The following is a 22,191-nucleotide window of genomic DNA, read 5'->3' on the forward strand; positions in this document are numbered from 1 at the left end:
GATCACTGTCATAGTGCTATGCCATCTTACAGATTTTAACCCCCAACGTATGCAGGTATCATGATAGTTTATGCTTTTATGAAGCACTTCAACAGGACAATGCTGCATTTAATTTCTGACAAGTAAAATGGATGTTAACAATTATTTTGGTAATAACACGTTCACTATTAAACAGCAATATTTTTTTTATGGGAATGAAAGTCTCTCTGTTCAAGGCAAAAAAAAACAAAAAAACCTCTGCTGAATTCTCTGAAGTGTCACAAAGCATTTGGTTGCCTAATGGTTGGTAGAAAACGTCTGTTTGCTCCCTCCAGCCTGCCCCTCCCTGCCCCTGGCCTTATGCGTTGCATACATGGGAGCTGATCTCATTTCATCACAAGGAATGACAACTGCACTAAATGGAAGAGGCTAGCTTAGGACATGTCCTGAAGCCTAGAGTCAGCTCTGTTTAGGAACAGAAGGGAAGAGTGAGGAGCTCAAAAGAAACATTGGTTTAGGGTTGTCACTGCCATTTTCCAAACCACTAATCATCGGCTCTCTCGTTTTTCCGATGAGCAAGGCTGGCTCATCCTTCAATTCGATTCAATGACGGCAGAGAAGAAGGGCCTGTTTGGTTGGCCCACGCCAAGTGCCACATGGGATTTATGGAGTTTCAAAGGGTTTGTTCCTTAAGCTCTGATGCACGGTTCACCTGAAGTTCTCCTTGGAACCTGGCATGAGGAGTGGCTATGGCTTGGACTGAGCTGCACCTGTGCAGCCTCTGCCTGTGGTGGAATCTCTGTCTAGAATGAGGGAAGGACTGAAAAGGAAAGCGTGAAGTCCTTGCAGAGATAGAAGCAATGGAGTCCAGATTCCCCAGAGAATTCTTCAATCTTTTATCTAACTACCCGTGTTTCCCTGAAAAATAAGACTGGGTCTTGTTTTATTTTATTTTTTGCATTAGGGCTTATGGGGAAAATACGGTACTGAAATGCATCCGTTTGGCTGACGATCTTAACCAGGGCTTATTTTTGGGGTAGGGCATATATTACAAGCACCCTGAAAAATCATGCTAGGGCTTATTTTCCAGTTGGGACTTATTTTTGGAGAAATAGGATATTCCCAAAAATCCTGGCGTGGTTCTTGTAAAATTAGGCAACAATAAAGAAGAACCTCTGATCAGTTCAGAATGTCATTCTGGTTCCTTATGCCTAATGCTGATCCCAGAGAGTTTTCCTGGTTCTTTGAAGGGCTCCCAAAAGTGACACAGTTAGTCCTTGACTTAGGGCCATTCATTTAGTGACAGCTCAATGTTACAACAGCCTCAGAAAAAGCAACTTACAATCTGTACTCGTACTTCGTACTGCCACCACCACCTCTGTGATCACATGATAGGCAGCATCCCTATGATTACGTGATCAAAATTTGGATGCTTGGCAACTGGCTCATATTTATGATGGTTGCAGTGTCCAAAGGGGGTGGGTGGGTCAGGTGATTTCCCCTTTTGCGACCTTCTGACATGCAAAGTCAACAGTGAAGCCAGATTCACTTAACCACCATGTTACTAACTTTACAGCTGCAGGGATTCACTTAACAACACTTCCCACTGTCAGTCCAAGACTAGCTGTATCTACCCAATTCTCTGAGGGTACCTCCCATCCGACATAAAATTTGCTTCTAATATTGCCAGTAAAACTCAACGTTCGGTGTTTGGGGGGTCTTATTAGTCCTAGAAAAAATCACTATGGGACTTAGAAAGTTTAGCAACATTATTATTATTATTATTATTATTATTATTATTATTATTATTATTATTATTATTATCATCATCATCATCATCATCATCATCATCATCATCATCACAGTAAGCCAGATGTCCAGACTGGGTTTGGCACTTTTGTCTACCTACCGAGTCCTTCCCAAGGACCTAGGATAGGCAAATCTGGATACCTTTGCCATTATTATTATTATTATTATTATTATTATTATTATTATTGTTATTATTATTATTATTATTATTATTATTATTATTATTATTATTATTATTATTATTATGATTATTATTATTATTGGTTTAGCTCAACAGTCGAGTTAACCAAGGACCTAGATCTGTTCAGGTTATTATTATTATTATTAGATTTATTATTATTTTATTATTATTATTATTATTATTATTGAGTCTAATTAGACCTAGGAATTATTATTAAGGTATTATTATTATTATTATTATTATTATTATTATTATTATTTTAATTATTATTATTAATTATTATTATTATTTATTTTATTATTTATTTATTATTATTTATTATTATTATTTTCACCTCATGAATTTCCCGACCTAGCTCATTTGAGTAAGGATGCGGTCATGCTTCAAGAGGACCACGAGAGGGCAGAAGTACACAGCTCTAAAAACAAGACCAAAAAAACCCTCAAAGATCTTGACAATTTCTACCATTTGAGATCTATGGAATCAACAGGAGAGAAGCCGCAAGTTACCGAATGCCAGAATTAAAGTTATGAAGCTTACAAGTATCGCCATGTGTCACCGTCCCTCTTCAGGGTCTTAAATAACCATCACAACTTTATTTTAGCTGGCAAAAGGTTGAGCCTGCTTTCTTCTTCTTCTTTAAAAGCTGTTTGAAATTCTAGAGTGAAGTGTTGGGGAAGAGTTTCTGGCAGATTTCAGTTTTTTTAAAAAAAAATCCACCTGGTTTTAGAAAGGCAGTACTATCCAGTGGAAATATCAGGATTATGTTACTCTGATTTACCCATGAAATAGCTGTGAAAGACGAAACGGCCCATACAAAAACTGCATTTCCTGCTGGATGGGTTCACACACCATGCTTAGGCAACACAAACTGTGGTTTGGAAATCCCTGAATCCCTGGAGGGTCAAAGAGATCCATATAAGGATCCCCCCCCTCTCTGCTTCCCTCCCTCCGTCTCTTCGTCCTCTCTCCCTCTCTCTTGTTCTCTCCTTCCTCTCTCTTCCTCTTTCCCTCTCTCTCGTTCTCTACTTCCTCTCTCCCTCTCTCTCGTTCTCTCCTTCCACTCTCCCTCCCTCTCTCATTCTTCCTCTCTCCATCTCTTATTTTCTCCTTCCTCTTTCCCTCTCTCTCCCTCTCCCTCCTCCCCTCACCCCTTTCTCTCTCACACACACACATACAATGAGAACATTGTCAAAATTTGTTCCAAGCTTAACTTCTTATTCGGTCTGCACAAGTTATTATGCCCCAAAGTTTGAGAATTCCAGTGACACAATGTTAAATAATACTTAAATGTAATTAAAACAAATTTCCAATTCTTCCTTGCCTAACCCTAACAAAATGATTAATTTGAAAATGCTCAGCTTAGCATGGTAGCGAACAGAACTTAATCCAGCTCTTAGTTCCTGGCACAAGGAAAATGAACAAATGGCAGCCCATCAGGAGAAACTCACATCATAGTAACTTAATATGGCAAGTGCTGCTGAAAATGAGCTTAACAAAGACAGATTTGAGCCATACCAAAGGTCTCCTTCCACCAGCACAGGAACTCTCCCATATAAACATTAAAACCTTCCTGCCAGCCATATCTATTACGCATATGTGTCAGGAAGATAGATCATATAATGAAAACAATCATCTATCTCTTTGTTGCAAGTAGCTGTAGTTTGCCACAGGCAGAGTTTCACTCACTTTGAATTTTTATCTGAATGAGCCTGCATTTTTCAGAATATGGCAATGCACGTTATTAGTGAAAAGTATGCTCAGAGTAATAGAATCATACAATCATATAGTTAGAAGGGATCTTAGAGGTTATATAGCCCAGGCAGGAAACCTCACACCATCCTAGAAAAAAGGACTGCACAATTTTGTTCTTGAAATTCTCCTGGAATCAGTTCAGAGGACTAGTCACTTCCCATGAAACATCGCTTCACAACCTTACAAGTGGCTATTTTCTCTTCTACAGGTGGTCCTTCACCTTACAAGCCCTCTGTTTAGCGACCATTTGAAATTACAATGATACTAAAAAAATTGTAACTTACAACCATTCCTCATGCTTATGACCGTTGCGGCAATCCCCAAGGTCATGTGATCAAAATGAGCCGTGGTGGTGCAGTGGTTAGAGTGCAGTACTGCAGGCTACTTCTGCAGTACTGCACTCTAACTGCTGCCTGCCATTTGGTAGTTTGAATCTCACCAGGCTCAAGCTTGACTCAGCCTTCCATCCTTCCAAGGTGGGTAAAATGAGGGCCCAGATTGTTGGGGGCAACAGGCTGACTCTGTAAACCACTTAAGAGGGCTGCAAAGCACTGTGAAGTGGTATATAAGTCTAAGTGCTATTGCTAAGTTGAAAGAAAGGGAGGGAGGGGAGGGAGGGAGGAAGGGAGGAAGGAGGAGGAAGGAAGGAAGGAAGGAAGGAAGGAAGGAAGGAAGGAAGGAAGGAAGGAAGGAAGGAAGGAAGGAAGGAAGGAAGGAAGGAAGGAGGAAGGAGAGAGGGCAGGGAGGGAAGAAAGAGGAGAGGAGCAGAGAAGGAGGGAGGAAGGAAAGAAGGAAATGGGCAGGGAAGGAGGGAGGAAGGAAATGAGATGGAGGGAGGGAGGATGGAAGGAAGGAAAGAAGGAAAGAGGAAGGAAGGAAGGAAGGAAGGAAGGAAGGAAGGAAGGAAGGAAGGAAGGAAGGGCTATGGTTGGCACAGTGGTTAGAAAGCAGCATTGCATTTGCAGACAAACTCTGCCAACTGTCAGGAGTTCAATCCTGACCAGGTCAAGATTGACTCAGCTTTCCATCCTTCCCAGGTGGGTAAAATGAGGACTCAGATTGTTGGGAGCAACAGGCTAATTCTGTAAACCGCTTGGAGAGGGCCGTAAAACACTATAAAGTGGTATATAAGTCTAAGGGCTATTGCTAGTGCTATTTGGGCACTTGTGTGTACTTACAACAGTTGTGGTGTTCATGTCATCATTATTTGGATGTTCCTAGAGGGATTCCAACAATCAGAGTCAATGGGGAAATCCAGATTTGCGTAATTACCGTTTGGTTCATTAAACAACTATAGTGATTCACATAACAATAGCCAACAGACATGTAACTTCAGGTGTGGCTCGTCTGATGACCTTTTTTAGCAACATCAATTCTGGTCCCAAGAAGGGTTGTAAGTTACCTGTATTTTCTTTCTCACATATACATTGCGAAACAGCAATTTTGTATACTTACCAAGCCAACTTCTATTTAAATACACAGAAACGAACACGGGAGGAACAGTGAAAAAATCAACCACAGAGTTTACTTCCAGCCAAAACCATAGCTTGTCGTTGGCTGCTATGAACTATAAAAGAAAGAAAAACAGACAGACAAGAATTAAATAAGTGAAATAATAAAAAGGCAAGGACAACATTTGGCATAAGTGGACCGCCAGCCATCCTTATTTTATGAAAGAGACTTCTAAGGCAGGGTTCCCCAAAGTTGGCAACTTTAAGACTTGGGGACTTCGACTCCCAGAATTCCTCAGCCAGAGGAATCCTGAGAGTTAAAGTCCCCAAGTCTTAAAGTTGCCAACTTTGGAGACCCATGTTCTAAGGAATGTCTTCACAATCTTTGGGCCCCATAGATCAGGCTGTGTTCCTCATCTGACATCTAGAATCATTTTAGAACCTGTAATGGCACCATAATAGAAGTGGCTGACTTTGACCCTGGATGCAGATCCCAAATAACAAATTAACAGAGTTGGAAGGGACTTTGTAGGTCATCTAGACCAACCTCCCCCCCACCCACCCAAGCAGGAGACCCTACACCATTTCTGACAGATGGCAGTCCAGTCTCTTCTCAAAAGCTTCCAGGGATGAAAGCGATGAAGATTCTTCCACCCTTTGGGAAAAAAATAATAATCAAGGAAGCCTATATTTTTATTAAATAAAAGATTTCCCTCCAAAACATCATATTGCCTATTTTCTTCTGGATGGATGGATAAATGGATGGATGGATGGATAGATAGATAGATAGATAGATAGATAGATAGATAGATAGATAGATAGATAGATAGATAGATAGATAGATAGAACAAAGCGCACCTTTAAATGGAACAGATTTGCCCTAATTGCATATTTATATAAAGATCATTAATAAACATTCATCCATTTTGCTCTTTGTGGACAAAAACTCAAGCATTGAAAAAATGTAATTTAGCTGTTGAGGTACAAAATATTTAAAAAAAAAATAGTGAAATCAGCTTAAATTCTAAGTGCAAATCCATTCATTTGTGTCTCAATATAAATATCCACTTAAAAAATTATACTGGAAAAATATCCGTCTAATGGGAAAGACCCCTGTTTAAAATCTTGACAATAGATAACCAATACCACCTAAAGTAAACAAGAGGACCCAAAAAATGACCTAAAACTTGCACATCCTAAGCTATATAAATATTGAAAAATAATCACGGTGGATTGCAGAAACCGTGTCTATTATATCAGGATGGCAGGACTGGGGTTGGTGAGCTGTGTGCTTAGTCTCTGAATCAATTTCTCAACCTTGGCTTGAGACTTTATCAGGGCTGAGAGGCAGGATTATCTGGCATAAGATGCCACAATACACCTAACCAAACTCTTCTGAACTTTGTGCTCGGGGTGGGTAAAAAAATGAAATGGGTTTTACCGATTAGACAGATCCGTTGATACAGAAATTGATAGTTTATTATACTACTATGTAAAAGTGAAAAGTTGAGGTTTGATGTTACCGTCTTATTTTACTGCACCAAATGCCTTTTCTTTCTTTTCCCCTTCTTTTCTACACTCTCCCCTTCCCCTGTTTTCCTACTATTTGTTTTTGTATTTTATATTATCAATTATAAACAAAACAAAAAACAAAAAAAACCCACCAAATCAGACTCAATCTGCCTCCTCGGGGAATTAGAAGACCTTATCTAGTAAGGTAAGATAAACCACAGGGCTAATGTGTTTCAGCCCAAATCTGAGACGACAAAGTCCACCCTTATAATATCCTATCTATTCCACACAGAAGGTATTTCAGCTTGGCTCAAATTGGCAAACTAAGGTACCTACCATGGTAAATATAGTACAACAACCTAGAAGTAAGGAGGAACTTCCTGACAGTGAGAACAATTAACCAGTGGAACGGCTTGCCACCAGAAGTTGTAGGTGCTCCATCACTGGAGGCTTTCAGGAAAAGAAGATTGGGCATTTGTTTGGAATGATATAGGGTCTCCTATTTGAGCAGGGGGTTGGACTAGAACAGGGGTGTCAAACTTGCATTGTTATGGCGTCGTCACATGACATATCGCAATTTTTCCCCCTTCACTAAACCAGGCATGGGCATGGCCAGTGCATTATGTATCTGGCCCCACCGGCCGCGAGTTTGACAGCCCTGGACTAGAAGATCTGTAAGATCCCTCACAACTCTGTTATTCTGTTATCTCTTAATTATTTATGTGTCTGCTCAGATATAGAGGTTAAAGCAGTAAATCCATGCATCCCATGATTCCCATCCCTTGTTATCCTGCCTTCTTGTGCTTTGGAAAATAAGTTGACCCCCTCTTCTCTGTGGCAGCCCCTCAAATATTGGAGCACTGCTATCCTGTCTCCCCTGGTCCTTCTCTTCGCTAGACTAGCCAGGCCCAGTTCCTGCAGCCGTTCTTCCTATGTTTGAGCCTCCTTCCCCCTAATTATCTTAGTTGCTCTTTTCTGCACTCTTTCTAGAGTCTCCACATCTTTCTTTATATTGTGGTGTCCAAAGCTGGATGCAGTATTCTAACTGTGGTTTTACTGGAAGCTGCACTGCTTTTCAATGTCTAAACTTCAACAAATGGGAAATACAAGTAGCGTTGCCAAATGTGATAAATCCCAGAAAACAAAGTATAAACTTCATCCCAATTCTCTGTTCGTATTTGTTTTCAAAGTACATTAACATCCTGGAATTGGTCAATATTTTCTTTTGTGAATTCTCTTTTGTCAGATGAACAAAAAAAAAAATATGTCAGAGATGGAGCCAAATTATTCCATTTCCTATCTTTGCAGGCATTGACAATCCATTAATATTCTATAAAGTTATTACAATTCACAGGAAGTTGTTGAACAACAGGAACTGTTGAACAAGAGGACATTTATAATGCATTCTTCTTTTAAGATGAAATTTATATAGCTATGCACAACTAGTAGATCCACTAGAGAGGAAGAAATCATTGTTTTATGTATGGATAATGGATAGATAATACATAACTATATCCTTTATTGTAGGAATGATATTTGTAGGGAAGTAATTATGCAATATTTCCTTCAGAAAGTACAGTAATATGAGTTCTGCCGTTATTATATTCATAAACTGTTTATGGCGTACAATAAATTTTATATGTTTCCCAAAAGTCTGTTTGCCTTATTCTTTCCCTACTGCTTGCAAACAAACAAACAAACAAAAAACCCTGGGAAAACTAGCAGAAGAGAAACATGTCATTCTCTTAGCCCTTCCCTTCCCTTTCCATCCCTTCCCTTCCCTTATTCTCCTTCCCCTTCTTTTCTCCCCTTCCCTTCCTTTTTCTTCCCTCATGTCCCCTTTCCTTTCCTCTCCTCTCCCTTCCCTTCCCTTCCTTTTTCTTCCCTCATGTCCCCTTTCCTTTCCTCTCCTCTCCCTTCCCTTCCCTTCCCTTCCCTTCCCTTCCCTTCCCTTCCTTCACTTCCTGAAACTCTACATTGTCTTTCTGCTTCTGTGGCCCTTCTAGGCCAGGTGTCTTTCAAATGTGCTCCATCACCTTTGGAAACATGCCTGGGTGGAAAGGTAATATGCACACGTGTGCAGTCGCATGTGTTTCAGAAAGACTAATGGACAGAGGTTGACTAATCTCACTCCTCAAAGTACATAGAATAATTGGCTACAAGATTCCTTGGGGGGGTCTTCTAGTCCAGCCCCCTGCTCAAACAGGAGACCCTCTGCCATTCCAGACAAATGGCTGTCCAGTCTCTTCTTGAAAGCCTCCAGTTCCAAAGTAAGCCATTGCAATGATAATTGTTCTCATTGGAGGAAATGTCTTCTTCATTCTAGGCTGGAATTCTCCTTGATAATTTTCCATCTGTTATGTCTATGGGGATTCTCAGTCATCCACCTCATGGTTACCCCAAAGGTGGTTTTCAAAAGGCAAGTGGACTTTCTGTTTTGTTTTGTTTTTTTCTTGAAAACATTTCAATTCTTATCCAAGAAGCTTCTTTGGTTCATCCAAGAACTGAAGAAACTTCTTGGATAAGATCCAAGAACTGAAGAAGTTTCTCAGATGAGAAGTGAAATGTTTTCAAGGAAGGAAAAAAACCCCAAGGAAATCCAGTTGCCTTTTGAAAAGCACCTTTGGGACATTCATCCATTACTTCTTATCCTGTCCTCCGGTGTTTTGGAGAATAAGTTGATCCCCTCCTCTCTGTGACTGGCCCTCAAAGCAAGAAGACAGCTATCATTTCACCCTTCGTCCTTCTCTTCCTTAGATTAGGCACTTCGCAGTTCCCATAATAGTTCATAATACACTTTATTCTCCAGACCCCTAGTCATCTTTGTTGCACTTCTCTGCACTCTTTCTAGGGTCTCAACATCTTTTTTGTATTGTGGTAAGCAGAACTGGGTGCAGTACACCCAAGTGGGGTCTCACCAATGCATGTGTGTGAGTGTGGTGTGTGTGTCATTCCTCATCTCAATGTGGGTTTGAGCAAACTCTTCAAGTAGTTTGTTCAGAAGAGACAGAAAAGTGAATTAGAATTCTTTATTGGCCAAATGTGATTAGACATAAGGAATTGGTCTCTGGTACATAAGCTCTCAGTGTACATACAACAATAATGATAAACCATTATCATAGTCATTGTAAAAATACATTCATCATAAAACATTAGATACAACACTGAGTCATGGATGCTAAATAAGCAATCAGGTTAAAGGGCTTCCATCAAATTTGCAGGTTCTCTGATGAAAACATTTGAGGAAGACAATGTTGTAATTTATTAAAGGTAAAGGTTCCCCTCGCACCTACATGCTAGTCGTTTCTGGCTCTAGGGGGCGGTGCTCATCTCCGTTACAAAGCCAAAGAGCCAGAGCTGTCCGAAGACGTCTCTGTGGTCATGTGGCCGGCAGGACTGAACGCCGAAGGCACACGGAATGCTGTTCCCTTCCCACCAAAGGGGTCCCTATTTTTCTACTTGCATTTTTTTTACATGCTTTCAAACTGCTAGGTTGGCAGAAGCTGGGACAAGGAACGGGAGCTCACCCCATTACGCAGCACTAGGGATTCGAACCGCCAAACTGCCGACCTTTCTGATCGACAAGCTCAGCATCTTAGCCACCACCTTGTAACTTATTATAATTTAAGTATAAATTAAGTACAAATTTAAGTGCAACTTAAATAAGTTACAATTGTAACTTATTACAATTTACAAAAAAAACCCACCACCCTCCCCCCCCCCCCAAGAAAACAGGTATGGAACGGGTTATATACTTACCCGCAAGCCGAAGTAGAGCAGGAAGAACACATTGAAAGCCATGTCTATCTGTAATGTGAAATCTTTGTAGAAATTCTGGCAAGATTCTATTGGTCTATTTAAGAAAAAGAAAAGAAAAGAACAGAGTTATTTGGAGGAAGGAAACCAGCATAGGGGGGAAAAGAAGGTAAAAATTAAGATTTAGGCGGCTCCAACCCTGTCAGTCTTCAGGAAAGTATATATATAAATATATCTTGGTGTTTCCCACAGGTATTTTGGACAGCATAATCGATTAGCAGAGAAGTCTCCAAACTTGGCAACTTTAAGACTTGAGGACTTGGAGAATTCTAGGAGTTGAAGTCCACAAATCTTAAAGTTGCCAAGTTTGGGGAGCCCTGGATTAGCACATCTGTTAGGAATAGATGGTGCAACGTATGAGCTCTGGAGGCGTATTGTTAGTTATGTTTGTTTATGGATTCCTTTAGTGGATATTATACTCTCTCTGCAATATTATTTTTTCCCTGGGTTTGCATTCGATACAGCTAATTCTCGACTTACAACCATGGCTGAGCCCAGAATTTATGTCGCACAGCGAGACGTTTTGTAAAGTGAGCTTTGCTCCTGTTTTACGACCTTTCTTACCACCTGTTGTGAAGCGAATCACTCCAGGGGTTAAGTTAGGAATGTGGTTTGTTTTCCCTGTCAATTTTGCTCCTTGGAAGGTCATAGGAGGGAAACTGTGACTGTCATAAAACACGAACCGGCTGCCAAGCATCCGAATTTTGATCACATGAACGTTGGTATGCTGCAACGGTCGTAAGAGTGCAAAAAAAATGGCCATATGTCACTTTTTCCCAGTGAAGCTGTAACTTGGAACGGTCAGTAAGTGAAATGTTCTAAGTCGAGGAATATCTGTATATGCTGCCTGGAGCCATTATTACACAATGTAGGCAGCTATATCAATCTCATAAATAAAGCCTGTTGACCACTGACATTATCTAGATCAGGGGTCTTCAAACTTGACAGCTTGCCAAGTTTGAAGACTCTTGATTTAGAAGTTCAGCCCACCCAGGCAATCTTTGGAGAGAGGTCACCTCCTCCCTCACAGGCTATTACTCCAAATACCTTCTCAAGGAGCTAACTAGAGCAGGGGTCTTCAAACTTGACAGCTTTAAGACTTGTGGACTTCAACTCCCAGAATTCCTCCTTCAGTCATGTTAGCTCAGGAATTCTGGGAGTTGAAGTCCACAAGTCTTAAACTTGCCATGTTTGAAGACCCTTGATCTAGATAATCCAGTCTTTGCTATTTTGGGTCTAGCTACCCAGTTTCTCAAAGGCCCAGAAGCATTGGTCCTCACATTGTCCTTTGAGTACCTTTGTGTAGACGAAAACATTGGATACTCTTATTATTCACATCTTCAGTCAACAGCGGAAAGAGAGAAAACATGCAGGCGCTTTAAAGGAAGGACGAGCAAGAGAGAGCTCAACCCCACATTAACCCTTAAAGAACTGACTTCCTTCTACAAAACATTTAAAGACACGCATCAAGATTACAACTTGGTTAGCCCAAAAAATTTTTGTGCAACAGTTTAATCTTCCAGGAAGAGATCAAACCCTCCACCCTCTGTGATGGGAACTTTCTAAGCTAGTTCTGCTATTGAAGAGCTTACAAGAATAAGCTGGACAGATTTTTTTCCCCTCAATGTTTGGCCATTTTAGGGAATTTATACAAGCTTTTCTTGATTTTTCAGCCTGCTGTTAATGATTTAATCTTGCCTTTTTGACAAATAATGTCAATGTAAGTCTAGGGCATTTTGATTCTTCCTTTGACCACGTACTAAAGGAAGGTGTCGCAGAAGGATATTCCCCCAGTGAGAAACCTGGGAGAAATTCTATAGGAAACTGGATCGATACCAAGGTTGAAAGAAATAAAGCGAATCTCTTTGCCAAGAAAATAATACAGAACAAAAGTCCTAGAATTAGAAGCAGGACTCTAAGGGTTAATTTTCACATGCAGATTAAATTATTATTATTTTTCCTCCTCCTTTTCTCAAGCAGTCATTGCAAATGCATTGTTTTTTCTTGAAGAATCCAGGCATACTGTATTCGGTTTAGCATCCTGTATACGAAGTGGTGCCATGCTCTATTTCAATATAACAGCTTGCATCGATCTTTAAAAAGTGATTTATTTGTGAGAGTCCTGTGAAATGCTTGAGAAGATGACAGACTTCCTTGAGATAAAACAACACATCCCAATATTTTGCACAAATTGTCACTCGATTGGCCATAAACATTTAAGTGGTCGCCATTTATGCTTTGTGGTGCATACAAATCAGTTAATATTGGGATGAAAAGAAAATCAAGACAACAGGATGAAGCTCACTAAGAAATTGCAAGATTTGATGTCAACAAATAAATCACAGTCTCATTCCGGTTAGTGTCGGGGTAGTTCTGGAAATTTGTGGTTAAACTCATTGGCAAGCAAAATTCTATGCATTCTAGTAACTTGTAGGCAATGAGGGGATTAGCTACACATGCAGTCAAATTCCAGTTGACTTGTAAACAGCTCAAACAGTTCTAACAGTAGCACGCCCTTTCTTAAATTCAGGCATTTCATAAGCAGGAAACATTTCCCTGATGGATAAGGACCAAAGATTTTTATTATTATTTATTTGTTTGTTTGTTTGTTTGTTTGTTTGTTTGTTTGTCAATCGCTTACAAGATAATAGGTATAAGTATAAACATGAGTAACAATACAGGAAATCGGTATGAATAAATGGGGACAATAGGACAGGGATGGTAGGCATGATGGTGCACTTATACACCTCCCTTTCAGACCTCTTAGGGATGGGGTGAGGTCAATAGAGGATAGTTTGAGGTTAAAGGAGTGGGGGGTTTGAGGATGTAACCTCTAACCCCTACTCATTTGTCTCACCATTGCATGAAACTTTTTAACTCACTCGCCCAAAACTTCCCTGCAATGTCTTATTATCAAGAAAGAGACATAAAAATATGCATTGGGAAAGAATCTGGGGAAAAGACAGAAAAGTGAAGGAGGCTTTTTTGTAGCTCACCTATGATCAGATCCTCCAAGGTTAACTTGAAGTCATGGATCTGAAAAAGGGATAATTGTGCTGTGCTAGTTCTCATTTTGTTTTTGTAAAGGACACGAGGGAAACATGTGGTGGCATTGTATTATTCATACATCTGTTTTTTTTTAAGTTTCCTTGCATGGTAGCTAACATAGGTTTCCCTAAATATTTAGCGAGGTGCCACGGAGTCAATTCCAGCTCCTGGTGTAAACATAGACCAATGCTGTCCCAAAGGTGCTTTTTTCAAGAGGCAACTGGACTTCCTTATTTTTCTTTGAAGACGTTTTGCTTCTCACCCAAGAAGCTTCTTCAGTTCTGACTGGATGGTGAGGAGTGGGAGGAGAGACAACATAGGAGAACAAACCCAGGAGGACAAGATTCAGGAGTCCACCTGCATTTAAAAGACAAAGACCACTCTTTTGAAGACAGCAGAGTCCACATTTTGGACAGACAAGATTACTGGTTTGAAAGAGGGGTCCAAGAGGCCATCTAGGTCAAAATTGAAAAGTCCTCCCTCAACAAAGTGTGACACAGACAAACCTCCAAGTGGCCTCAATGGCCCTCTAAAAGGATGCAAATGACTAGCGGTCTGAAAGGAATATAAATCCTTCCATTCCCCACTATCCTGTCAGAGCTGAAGAAGCTCCTTGGATGAGAAGTGAAATGTCTTCAAAGAAAAAAACAGAAAGTCCAGTTGCCTCTTGAAAAAGCATGTTTGAGACAAACATGACCTGGATGACTGAGAATCTCCATAGACATGGCCCAACACTTATCATGCTGATCTTAGTTGGGATTACCATTCTATCCTTTACAGAGGAGTTACAGCCAAAGGTTGTACATATGCCAAGTATCAGCTGAACAGTTGAATCACACATCAAGTAGACATCATGAAACTAACTGATGAAAGTGAATAGGGTAGTTCATTCACCTCTTACAGCGTGCAATTGTTCAAGCTGAAAAATACTCAGAAATATTTTGTTACCCTACTTATCGTTCTCATACACTTTGAAGCTACTGTACAGTGTGTGTGTGTGTGTGTGTGTGTGTAATTCTGGGCTATAATATTCCATTGTGCATAAATAAATAAATCCATTTCATAAATCCATTCTACCCCTTTTAAAAGATTGTGAAAAACTGCCTGGTATTTAATTGTGCATTTGGGATAAAAGTAAGCATTCAGAAGAATTTTGTGTCTTCACTCAACATCCATTGAATTTTGTTTAATTATTCCTTCATCATCCATATTTGTAGACATGCAGAAAACATTACTCATCATTGACTTTGGGGTCATGCTGTAGTGGGTTCATTGACTGATCCTTTCATAATGATCACGTCTTTCCTAAAGTCACCAAGCGTCTAAATTCAAGGAATCAAGTTACATTAAAGTGTACTTTTCGCAACGTGTAACCTGAACAATCTGGAACTGAACACACTCAAAACCGTAGAAATGGTGGTCGACTTTAGAAGAAACCCTCCCATACTACCACCTCTTACAATACTAGACAACACAGTATCAACAGTAGAGATCTTCAAATTTCTAGGTTCTATTATACCACATGACCTAAAATGGACACCTAACATCAAAAACGTCATCAAAAAGGCACAACAAAGAATGTTCTTTCTGCGCCAACTCAGAAAGCTCAAACTGCCCAAGGAGCTGCTGATCCAGTTCTACAGAGGAATGATTGAGTCTGTCATCTGCACCTCTATAACTGTCTGGTTTGGTTCTGCAACACAACAGGACAGACACAGACTTCAGAGGATAATTGGGACTGCAGAAAAAACAATTTACTACCAACCTGCCTTCCATTGAGGACCTGTATAGTGCACGAGTCAAAAAGAGGGCTGTGAAAATATTGACAGACCCTTCACATCCTGGACATAAACTGTTTCAACTCCTTCTCTCAAAACAATAGAACACTGCATACCAGAACAACTAGACACAAGGACAGTTTTTTTCTGCATGCCATCACTCTACTGAACAAATAATTCACTCAACACTGTCCAACTATTTACAAAGTCTGCACTACTATTACCATTAATCTTCTCATCACTCCTTATCACCCATCCCCTCCCACTTGTGACTGTATAACTATAACTTTGTCGCTTGTATCCTTACGATCTATACTGACTGTTTCCTAGTATGATTTGATTGCTTATTGTGCCCTATGACTATCATTAAGTGTTGTACCTGATGATTCTTGATTCTTGATGAATGTATCTTTTCTTTTATGTACAATGAGAGCATTTGCACCAAGGCAAATTCCTTGTGTGTCCAATCACACTTGCCCAATAAAAAAGAATGCTAATTCTAATAAAAGCCAATTCAAAACAAATGATTATTTTGCAGGTCTTCCAGACTATTAAAAGAACAACCATACTGCCTACAACTGGGTTCATTCTAATTGCAGACAGCAGGTACATAATTAGTTGCCAATAATTTCTTCCTTCCCAGCTATAAGCTTTCTTGAAAGTAATTAACAATGAACTGGAGAAGTTCTAAGAAGATGTAAATTAACTATTCAATTAACTATTACAAAATGTGCTGACTTGACAACCTCTTCCATGGAAGTTTAAATAAAACATTATAATGATCTCGGAAGATGAAATAGATCAACCGTAAAAGTAAAGCTAAAAGAATATGTATAATACTATCAATATATTATATGAAATACAATTAAGATTAAAAATTAATCATCCATTATTTTATTTTTTTTGCCGTACAGAAGCCTGAAACTTCAAAATGTATTTAGTTGTGTCCTAAAAAATGTGGTTCGGGTGTAGAAAAGTCTGCCAGATCTAATACAGATATAATGTTGAAGATCTAAAATCATCTGGAAGATAATAAACAGGTACATAATTGGCTATTACAAACATAAAGTTTAAGAATGCTTTGATTTATAGATTTCATTTTATCCCATTATTTCTGGTTTGAGATTTATATTACCATGGAGCAATAATAAATGGCATCCTCATACATACAGACTTTTAGAGAAAACATTTTCCTAAAAAATATAACTTCATAAATCTGTTTGAAAATAGATACCAGCAAATTTGCTCTTAAATCAAACCTAAGTTACAGACAAAGCAAACTATGCTAGTGTTTCTGTAGCTTAGCTACAGCCATTCACTATTCTAAAATTTTAATTAAAACCAAAGTAGACGGCACACAGCTCAAATTTACCATGTATAAAGTAATTTCACTACATTCCTTAATAATCTTTTAAACAATTGAAGTAATTTGAAAAGAAGATTCCAATCTAACTGTCAACTAAAAATACTTCTTTGGTCTTTTTAGTTGCCAGCAGAAAGGGAGTGGGGAAAGTAGGGCATTCCTTAAATGCTTCAGATAATTGCTAGGCAGCCGAAGCTTCTGGTGCGCAAGATTATTATTGGAGAGCATGCTTGATGACTCTTGGCTATGGATGTGTCCCATTGGAGAATATACATCCAGGAGGTGGGGGAAGACCAGGATCAAGGGTGAAATGAATGATGTGTCTTAGAGTCGGCTGCACCCAGGCAACACCAACATGTTCACTCCTAATAAATGATTTTTTTAAACTCTGAGAGATGCAGCTAGAGACTTATGATTCGAATTGGGGTGGGTTGTTGGTGCCCTGACACTAAACATAGGATTGAGAAGACAGAATATGCAGCTAGCAAGGTTAAATGTCAACCCTTGTTCAAGAAATTCAATTGCTTTAGGCCAAGTTTTTCAATCACTTCCATGCCCTCCAAACCAGCGTTTGATGCTAATTGTACAATTGTACAATCAGCATAATTCCTTAAGCCAGATGAGCCCTTACACACACACACACACACACACAGAGAGAGAGAGGGGAATACATTGATAGCACAATAAGCAGTGACAGCACCTGTATTTTATTTATTTATTTATTTACTTACTTATTTACTTACTTACTTACTTACTTACTTACTTACTTACTTACTTATTTACTTAATTATTTATTTATTTTGGTCTGATATTTTGCAAGAGTCCTTTGAAAATATTTTTTTTTAAAAAAAGAGTTTTCTAAAAGGTTAAAGCAGCTTAGCAACTAAAAACAGCCCTGAAAATCCTGTTGAGAATTATGAGGGGACATGATATAACACATCATTCATTTTGAAATGTGGTTTTCTTTTTAAAGTCTACACTCATGGTTGTAGGCTTCATCAACAATTTGAATTGAGCAAGGAGGAGACGGAATTTCTAAATGGTGTCTATAAACAAATATTCCAAACTAGAAGCTTAAGCTTCCCTGACAGAAGAGATGATTCTGGAACGATCCACAACTCTTCATTCCCCATTCAAAACAAGAGAAAATAAATGGGCAGACTACCTATCCACGAGGAAGTACTCTGAAACCCCCCAAGCTATCTATAATGTTTTTCCATACGTACATTCCCTCTAATGAGGAAAAGAGAAAAAATAAATAAACACAAGTCCATCCCAATTTCCTCGATTTGGGTCACAGTATTCCAAGAATAGATCCAAAAATTTGTCAAGAACCAAAATTACATCTATCCAGTTTCTTCTGCATTTTAATATATAGGCAGTGTGCACTTTTCTGGTTGTGGGCAAATATATTTAAGCAGTTGTTATGAAGTGATAATGGTGAAGCCGGTGGGCCACTATTCTCCTTTGAGGACCCGAAAGCAAAATATGTTGGCAGCTAAATTCAGCAGAAGAATGGTTTAGGTGAGGGGACCTTCTAACAAAATAAGAGGAGGCCTGCACATTCTGTTATGCTTCGTCACTGCAATATTTTTTTTAAAGTTTTGGGTTATAACAAAAATATTATTGAATATCAGGTTTTATCTGATTTGCAGGTCCAAAGCTATACGTAATGATAAATTGATTGCAGGCACTGTTTGATGAACTATCTGCCTTTCTCCTAAATGTAATTCTTTGATACATTTTCTGTCTGGGTGAAAAACAATAGAACTAGAAATATCACTTCTTAAACACAGATGGACAAAATATGATGAACAAAAGGGTGCAGAATTTATTTTGGACTGGTACAAAAAGCTTGCACAAAAAATAGACACAAGTTAGTTGAAATTAAGTCTCTCTAACTGTATACACAATTGACTAAATCCTTTAAAGAGATGGAATTAATTCACCAGATGGTAGATTGGTAGCATAAAGCTCGCAAGTCAAAGTGATGGATCTATATATATATATATATTTCAGAATTGAATTCTATAAAGATAAATAACTAGTAAATCTGAAGAATATATCTTGATGACCTCTTACCGATGTAGTGCCCAAGGCTGGGTCACAAACTAGATTAATATTTTTTTAAATACATTTCATCTTCTTGACAGTTAATGTATTACTGTGTCTACAAAGGTTTTGAAGATGGCACAAATAACTCAGTTTCAGGGGGAGGGGGGGAGGGTTATTGAATACCAGGTTCTATATAATTTGCAGGTCCAAAATTGTGCATAGTGATAAATTGGCTCCAGGCACTGTTTGATGAACTATCAGCCTCACACATAAATGTGATTCTTTGATGGATTTTCAGTCTGGATGATAAAGTGCAAAGGTTTCCAAATGTTTTAACCTAGTGGTCACATTTAGAAGATTGGCACAGGGACTCTGACCAAATGGCTGCCAGTCATTTAATGGACGGTCTTCTAAATCATCCATTTATCAGGGGCAAATTTCTGTGAGACAGGATATTCTGCACCTTTTCATCGTACCATTATTTTCACACCACCGATGCCCGTCACCTGGCTCCAGACGGATTAATTTCTAAACCAATCATTAGGTTGTAGCCAGTTTGTCTACTATTACGAGTCTTCTCTGACCAGTAGCAGCAAGGTGGCATTGGGTATATTCTGGATATTGGTTTTAGATCATTACTTCTGGACTTTGTGCTCGAAGTGGTGAAATAAATGACACTTATTATCATCTTCTTTTAATGACCCTATAATCCCTTGCGGGGTAGAGTCTGGGCAAATGAATGGAGCAAGTATTTTAATGGCCGGATGCCCTTCCTGTCACCAATGTGGAGTTTTGTTCAGCAGATATATTCTCAGTGTTCCCAAATATCTGCCTCTACCTGGGATCGAACTCATAGCCTCTGGATTGTGAGGCGAGAGCTCCACCTCTAGGCCCCCACACCACTCTCCGTTATTATATAAAAGTAAAAAGTTGAGGATTCATGTTATTATCTCATTATCTTATCCAAAGGAGTTGGAAGTTGATGGGTTTTTTTTTCTTTTTCTCCTCTCCTCTACACTTTTATCTCCTCCCCTTTCCTCCCCTATTTTGCCTTCATCTTTCTTTATATTTTTGTATTTAACACTTTGTTAAAATTAATTTTGTAAAAATTGAATCACGCACCTTTCCTTGTAACAACCCTCACTGATATATAAAACTGATGATAAAACATTGATATTGTTCTTTCTTTTTTTGACCTTTGGGATATGTTCCTTTCCAAAGAATAGGATGGGAAGTCCTAGCTTCTCAGTAAGACACATAGATAGAAAGGTGCCAGTTAAGCAAACTTCTGAGCTCCAGAGCATGTCTAAAAATGCTGTACAGCCCTAGAGAGAAGCATCCTTGATTGTGGTGCCAAATGCAATCTGCCTTTTTATTTTTTTTACAGACAATCAGAGTTGGAAGGGACCTTGTAGGTCATCTAGTCCAACACCACCCCCCGCCCAAGCAGGAGACCCTACACCATTTCTGACAAATGGTCTTCCTGAAAGTCTCAAGGGATGACGCTTCCACAACTTCCAAAGGCAACTTCTGTAGGCAACTTCTGTTCCATTGGTTGATTGTTCTCACTGTCAGAAAATTTATCCTTATTTCCAAGTTGAATCTCTCTTTGTTCAGTTTCCATCCATTGTTTCTTGTCTGGACTTTGGGTGCTTTGGGAAATAGCTTGACCCCCTTCCTCCTCTCTGTGGCAGCCCCTCAAATATTGGAAGACTACTATCCTGTCTCCCCTGGTCCTTCTCTTCACTAGACTAGCCATGCCCAATTCCTGTAACCGTTCTTCATAAGTTTTAAGCCTCCAGTCCCCTAATCATCCTCGTTGCTCTTCTCTGCACTCTTTCTAAAGTCTCAACATCTTTTTTATGATGTGGTGACCAAAACTGGATGCAGTACTCTAGGTGTGGTCTTACTAAGGCTTTATAGAGTGGTGTTAGTACTTCCTTTGATCTTGACTGTATCCCTCTGTTAATTCAATTGAAGATTATATTGGCTTTTTGGGTGGCTGCTGCACACTGCTGGCTCCTATTTAGCTGGTTGTCCACTAAGACTCCAAGATCACTCTCACAGTTCTTGCTATTGAGCCTGGTTTCACCCAGTCTATATGTGTCCTTTTGATTTTTCTTGCCTAAATGTAGGACTTTACTTTTCTCTACATTGAATTTCATTTTGTTAGATCGTTGCCTTCTTTTCACCTTCATAAATTCTGATTGTTTTAATCATTTTATTGCAAATCACTTAGAATAATTAGGTTAAAGGGGTCTATTTGAAACTGCTAACTTGCTTTTTAAAGGCCGTTTGGAGGTGGCTGCTGTTGTTGTGGGGTACAATGCCCTTGGTTGTTTGTGTTCGTCTTCTTTTCTTTTTTCCTATTCGTTTGTAGGTTGCATATTTGCATTTTATGGTTATTAAATCATTTTATATGCTGCGTTTCCGACAGATTAAAGGATAGATGGGTTTAGATCAGCCACGAATGCTTCCACCAGCCTCCATCAAAAGTAAAAGGCTAAGATGTTTATTCTTTGTACTTTTACAATCAGGTCTATTTACATAAATTTCACTTTCACGCTCAAGATGGCAGTAAAACGCTCTCATCATTCAAAAACAAATTTCCTTCCCCATTTCCTTCCTATCAGTCACGGAATTCTAGAGAATAGCAATCAATCTCAAAAGAAAATCAGTCATATTATATTTTGTATATAGACAAAAGCCTTGGAGGAAGGAAGAAGGAAACCCCTGGTTTAAAAGGAGTTCACAATCTGTTAAAACTGACTGGTGGCAGGACACAGGTGAGAGCTTAAAGTGCTGATAAATTTGGCCTCCTCTGATTTTTAAAGTGTATTTCGACAAATACATTTCAAAACAGAATGCTAATGGAGAACATTTTGGGATTAATGTGAAATGTAGGAATGTAGAAGATGTAGAAGAGCAGGCAGAACTAGAGGATGGAATTAAATGCATCATCAGTTTAGAATCATTATGTTGCCATAAACGATTCAAGTCCCTCTTGAATTCTGTTGACCCTCCTATGGCTTCTATTTAGCACTGAACTTTAGATGACTGACTAGATTCTTGTCTATAGACTTGAGCAATAAATCCTTTTTGAATTGCACCTTATCATATAGTCCTGATCCCTTATTCTTAACACTGGTACAGCACAGGGTTGTGTGTTGAGTCCTTTACTCTATACTGTTTATGTGCATGACTGCATTCCCACTCACACCACTAATACTATCATTAAATTTGCAGATGGTACAACAATGGTGGGACTCATCTCTGGTGGGGATGAGTCTGCCTATTGGTTGCCTTTGTGCTTTCATGGTGTGGAGACAATAACATGGTCCTTAACACCAATAAGACCAAGGCACTTATAGTGGATTATAGAAGGAACAGATCAGATATCAATCCCTTGCTTATCAATGGAGACCGAATGAAGCAAGTGGCCAG

At 39.1% G+C, this 22,191-nt stretch overlaps 1 protein-coding gene across 12 annotated transcripts in view; it reads right to left on the reverse strand.

The window, feature by feature from the left end:
- The window catches only part of KCNMA1 (potassium calcium-activated channel subfamily M alpha 1), a 524,126-nt gene that overhangs the window by 221,906 nt on the left and 280,029 nt on the right, over nucleotides 1-22,191 (reverse strand). For all 12 annotated transcript variants that reach the window (XM_087963879.1, XM_087963877.1, XM_026678373.2 and 9 more), the window contains exons 4-5: nucleotides 10,447-10,540; nucleotides 5,180-5,291 (exon numbers count right to left, since the gene is read on the reverse strand). In XM_087963879.1, coding sequence (XP_087820005.1) covers nucleotides 5,180-5,291; nucleotides 10,447-10,540 — 206 coding nt within the window. The remainder of the gene's footprint in view (nucleotides 1-5,179; nucleotides 5,292-10,446; nucleotides 10,541-22,191) is intronic.

The sequence above is a fragment of the Notechis scutatus genome, chromosome 4, assembly GCF_049901735.1.
Source record: "Notechis scutatus isolate UNSWTSFEM ecotype Mainland chromosome 4, rNotScu1.2, whole genome shotgun sequence".
Taxonomy (NCBI): domain Eukaryota; kingdom Metazoa; phylum Chordata; class Lepidosauria; order Squamata; family Elapidae; genus Notechis; species Notechis scutatus.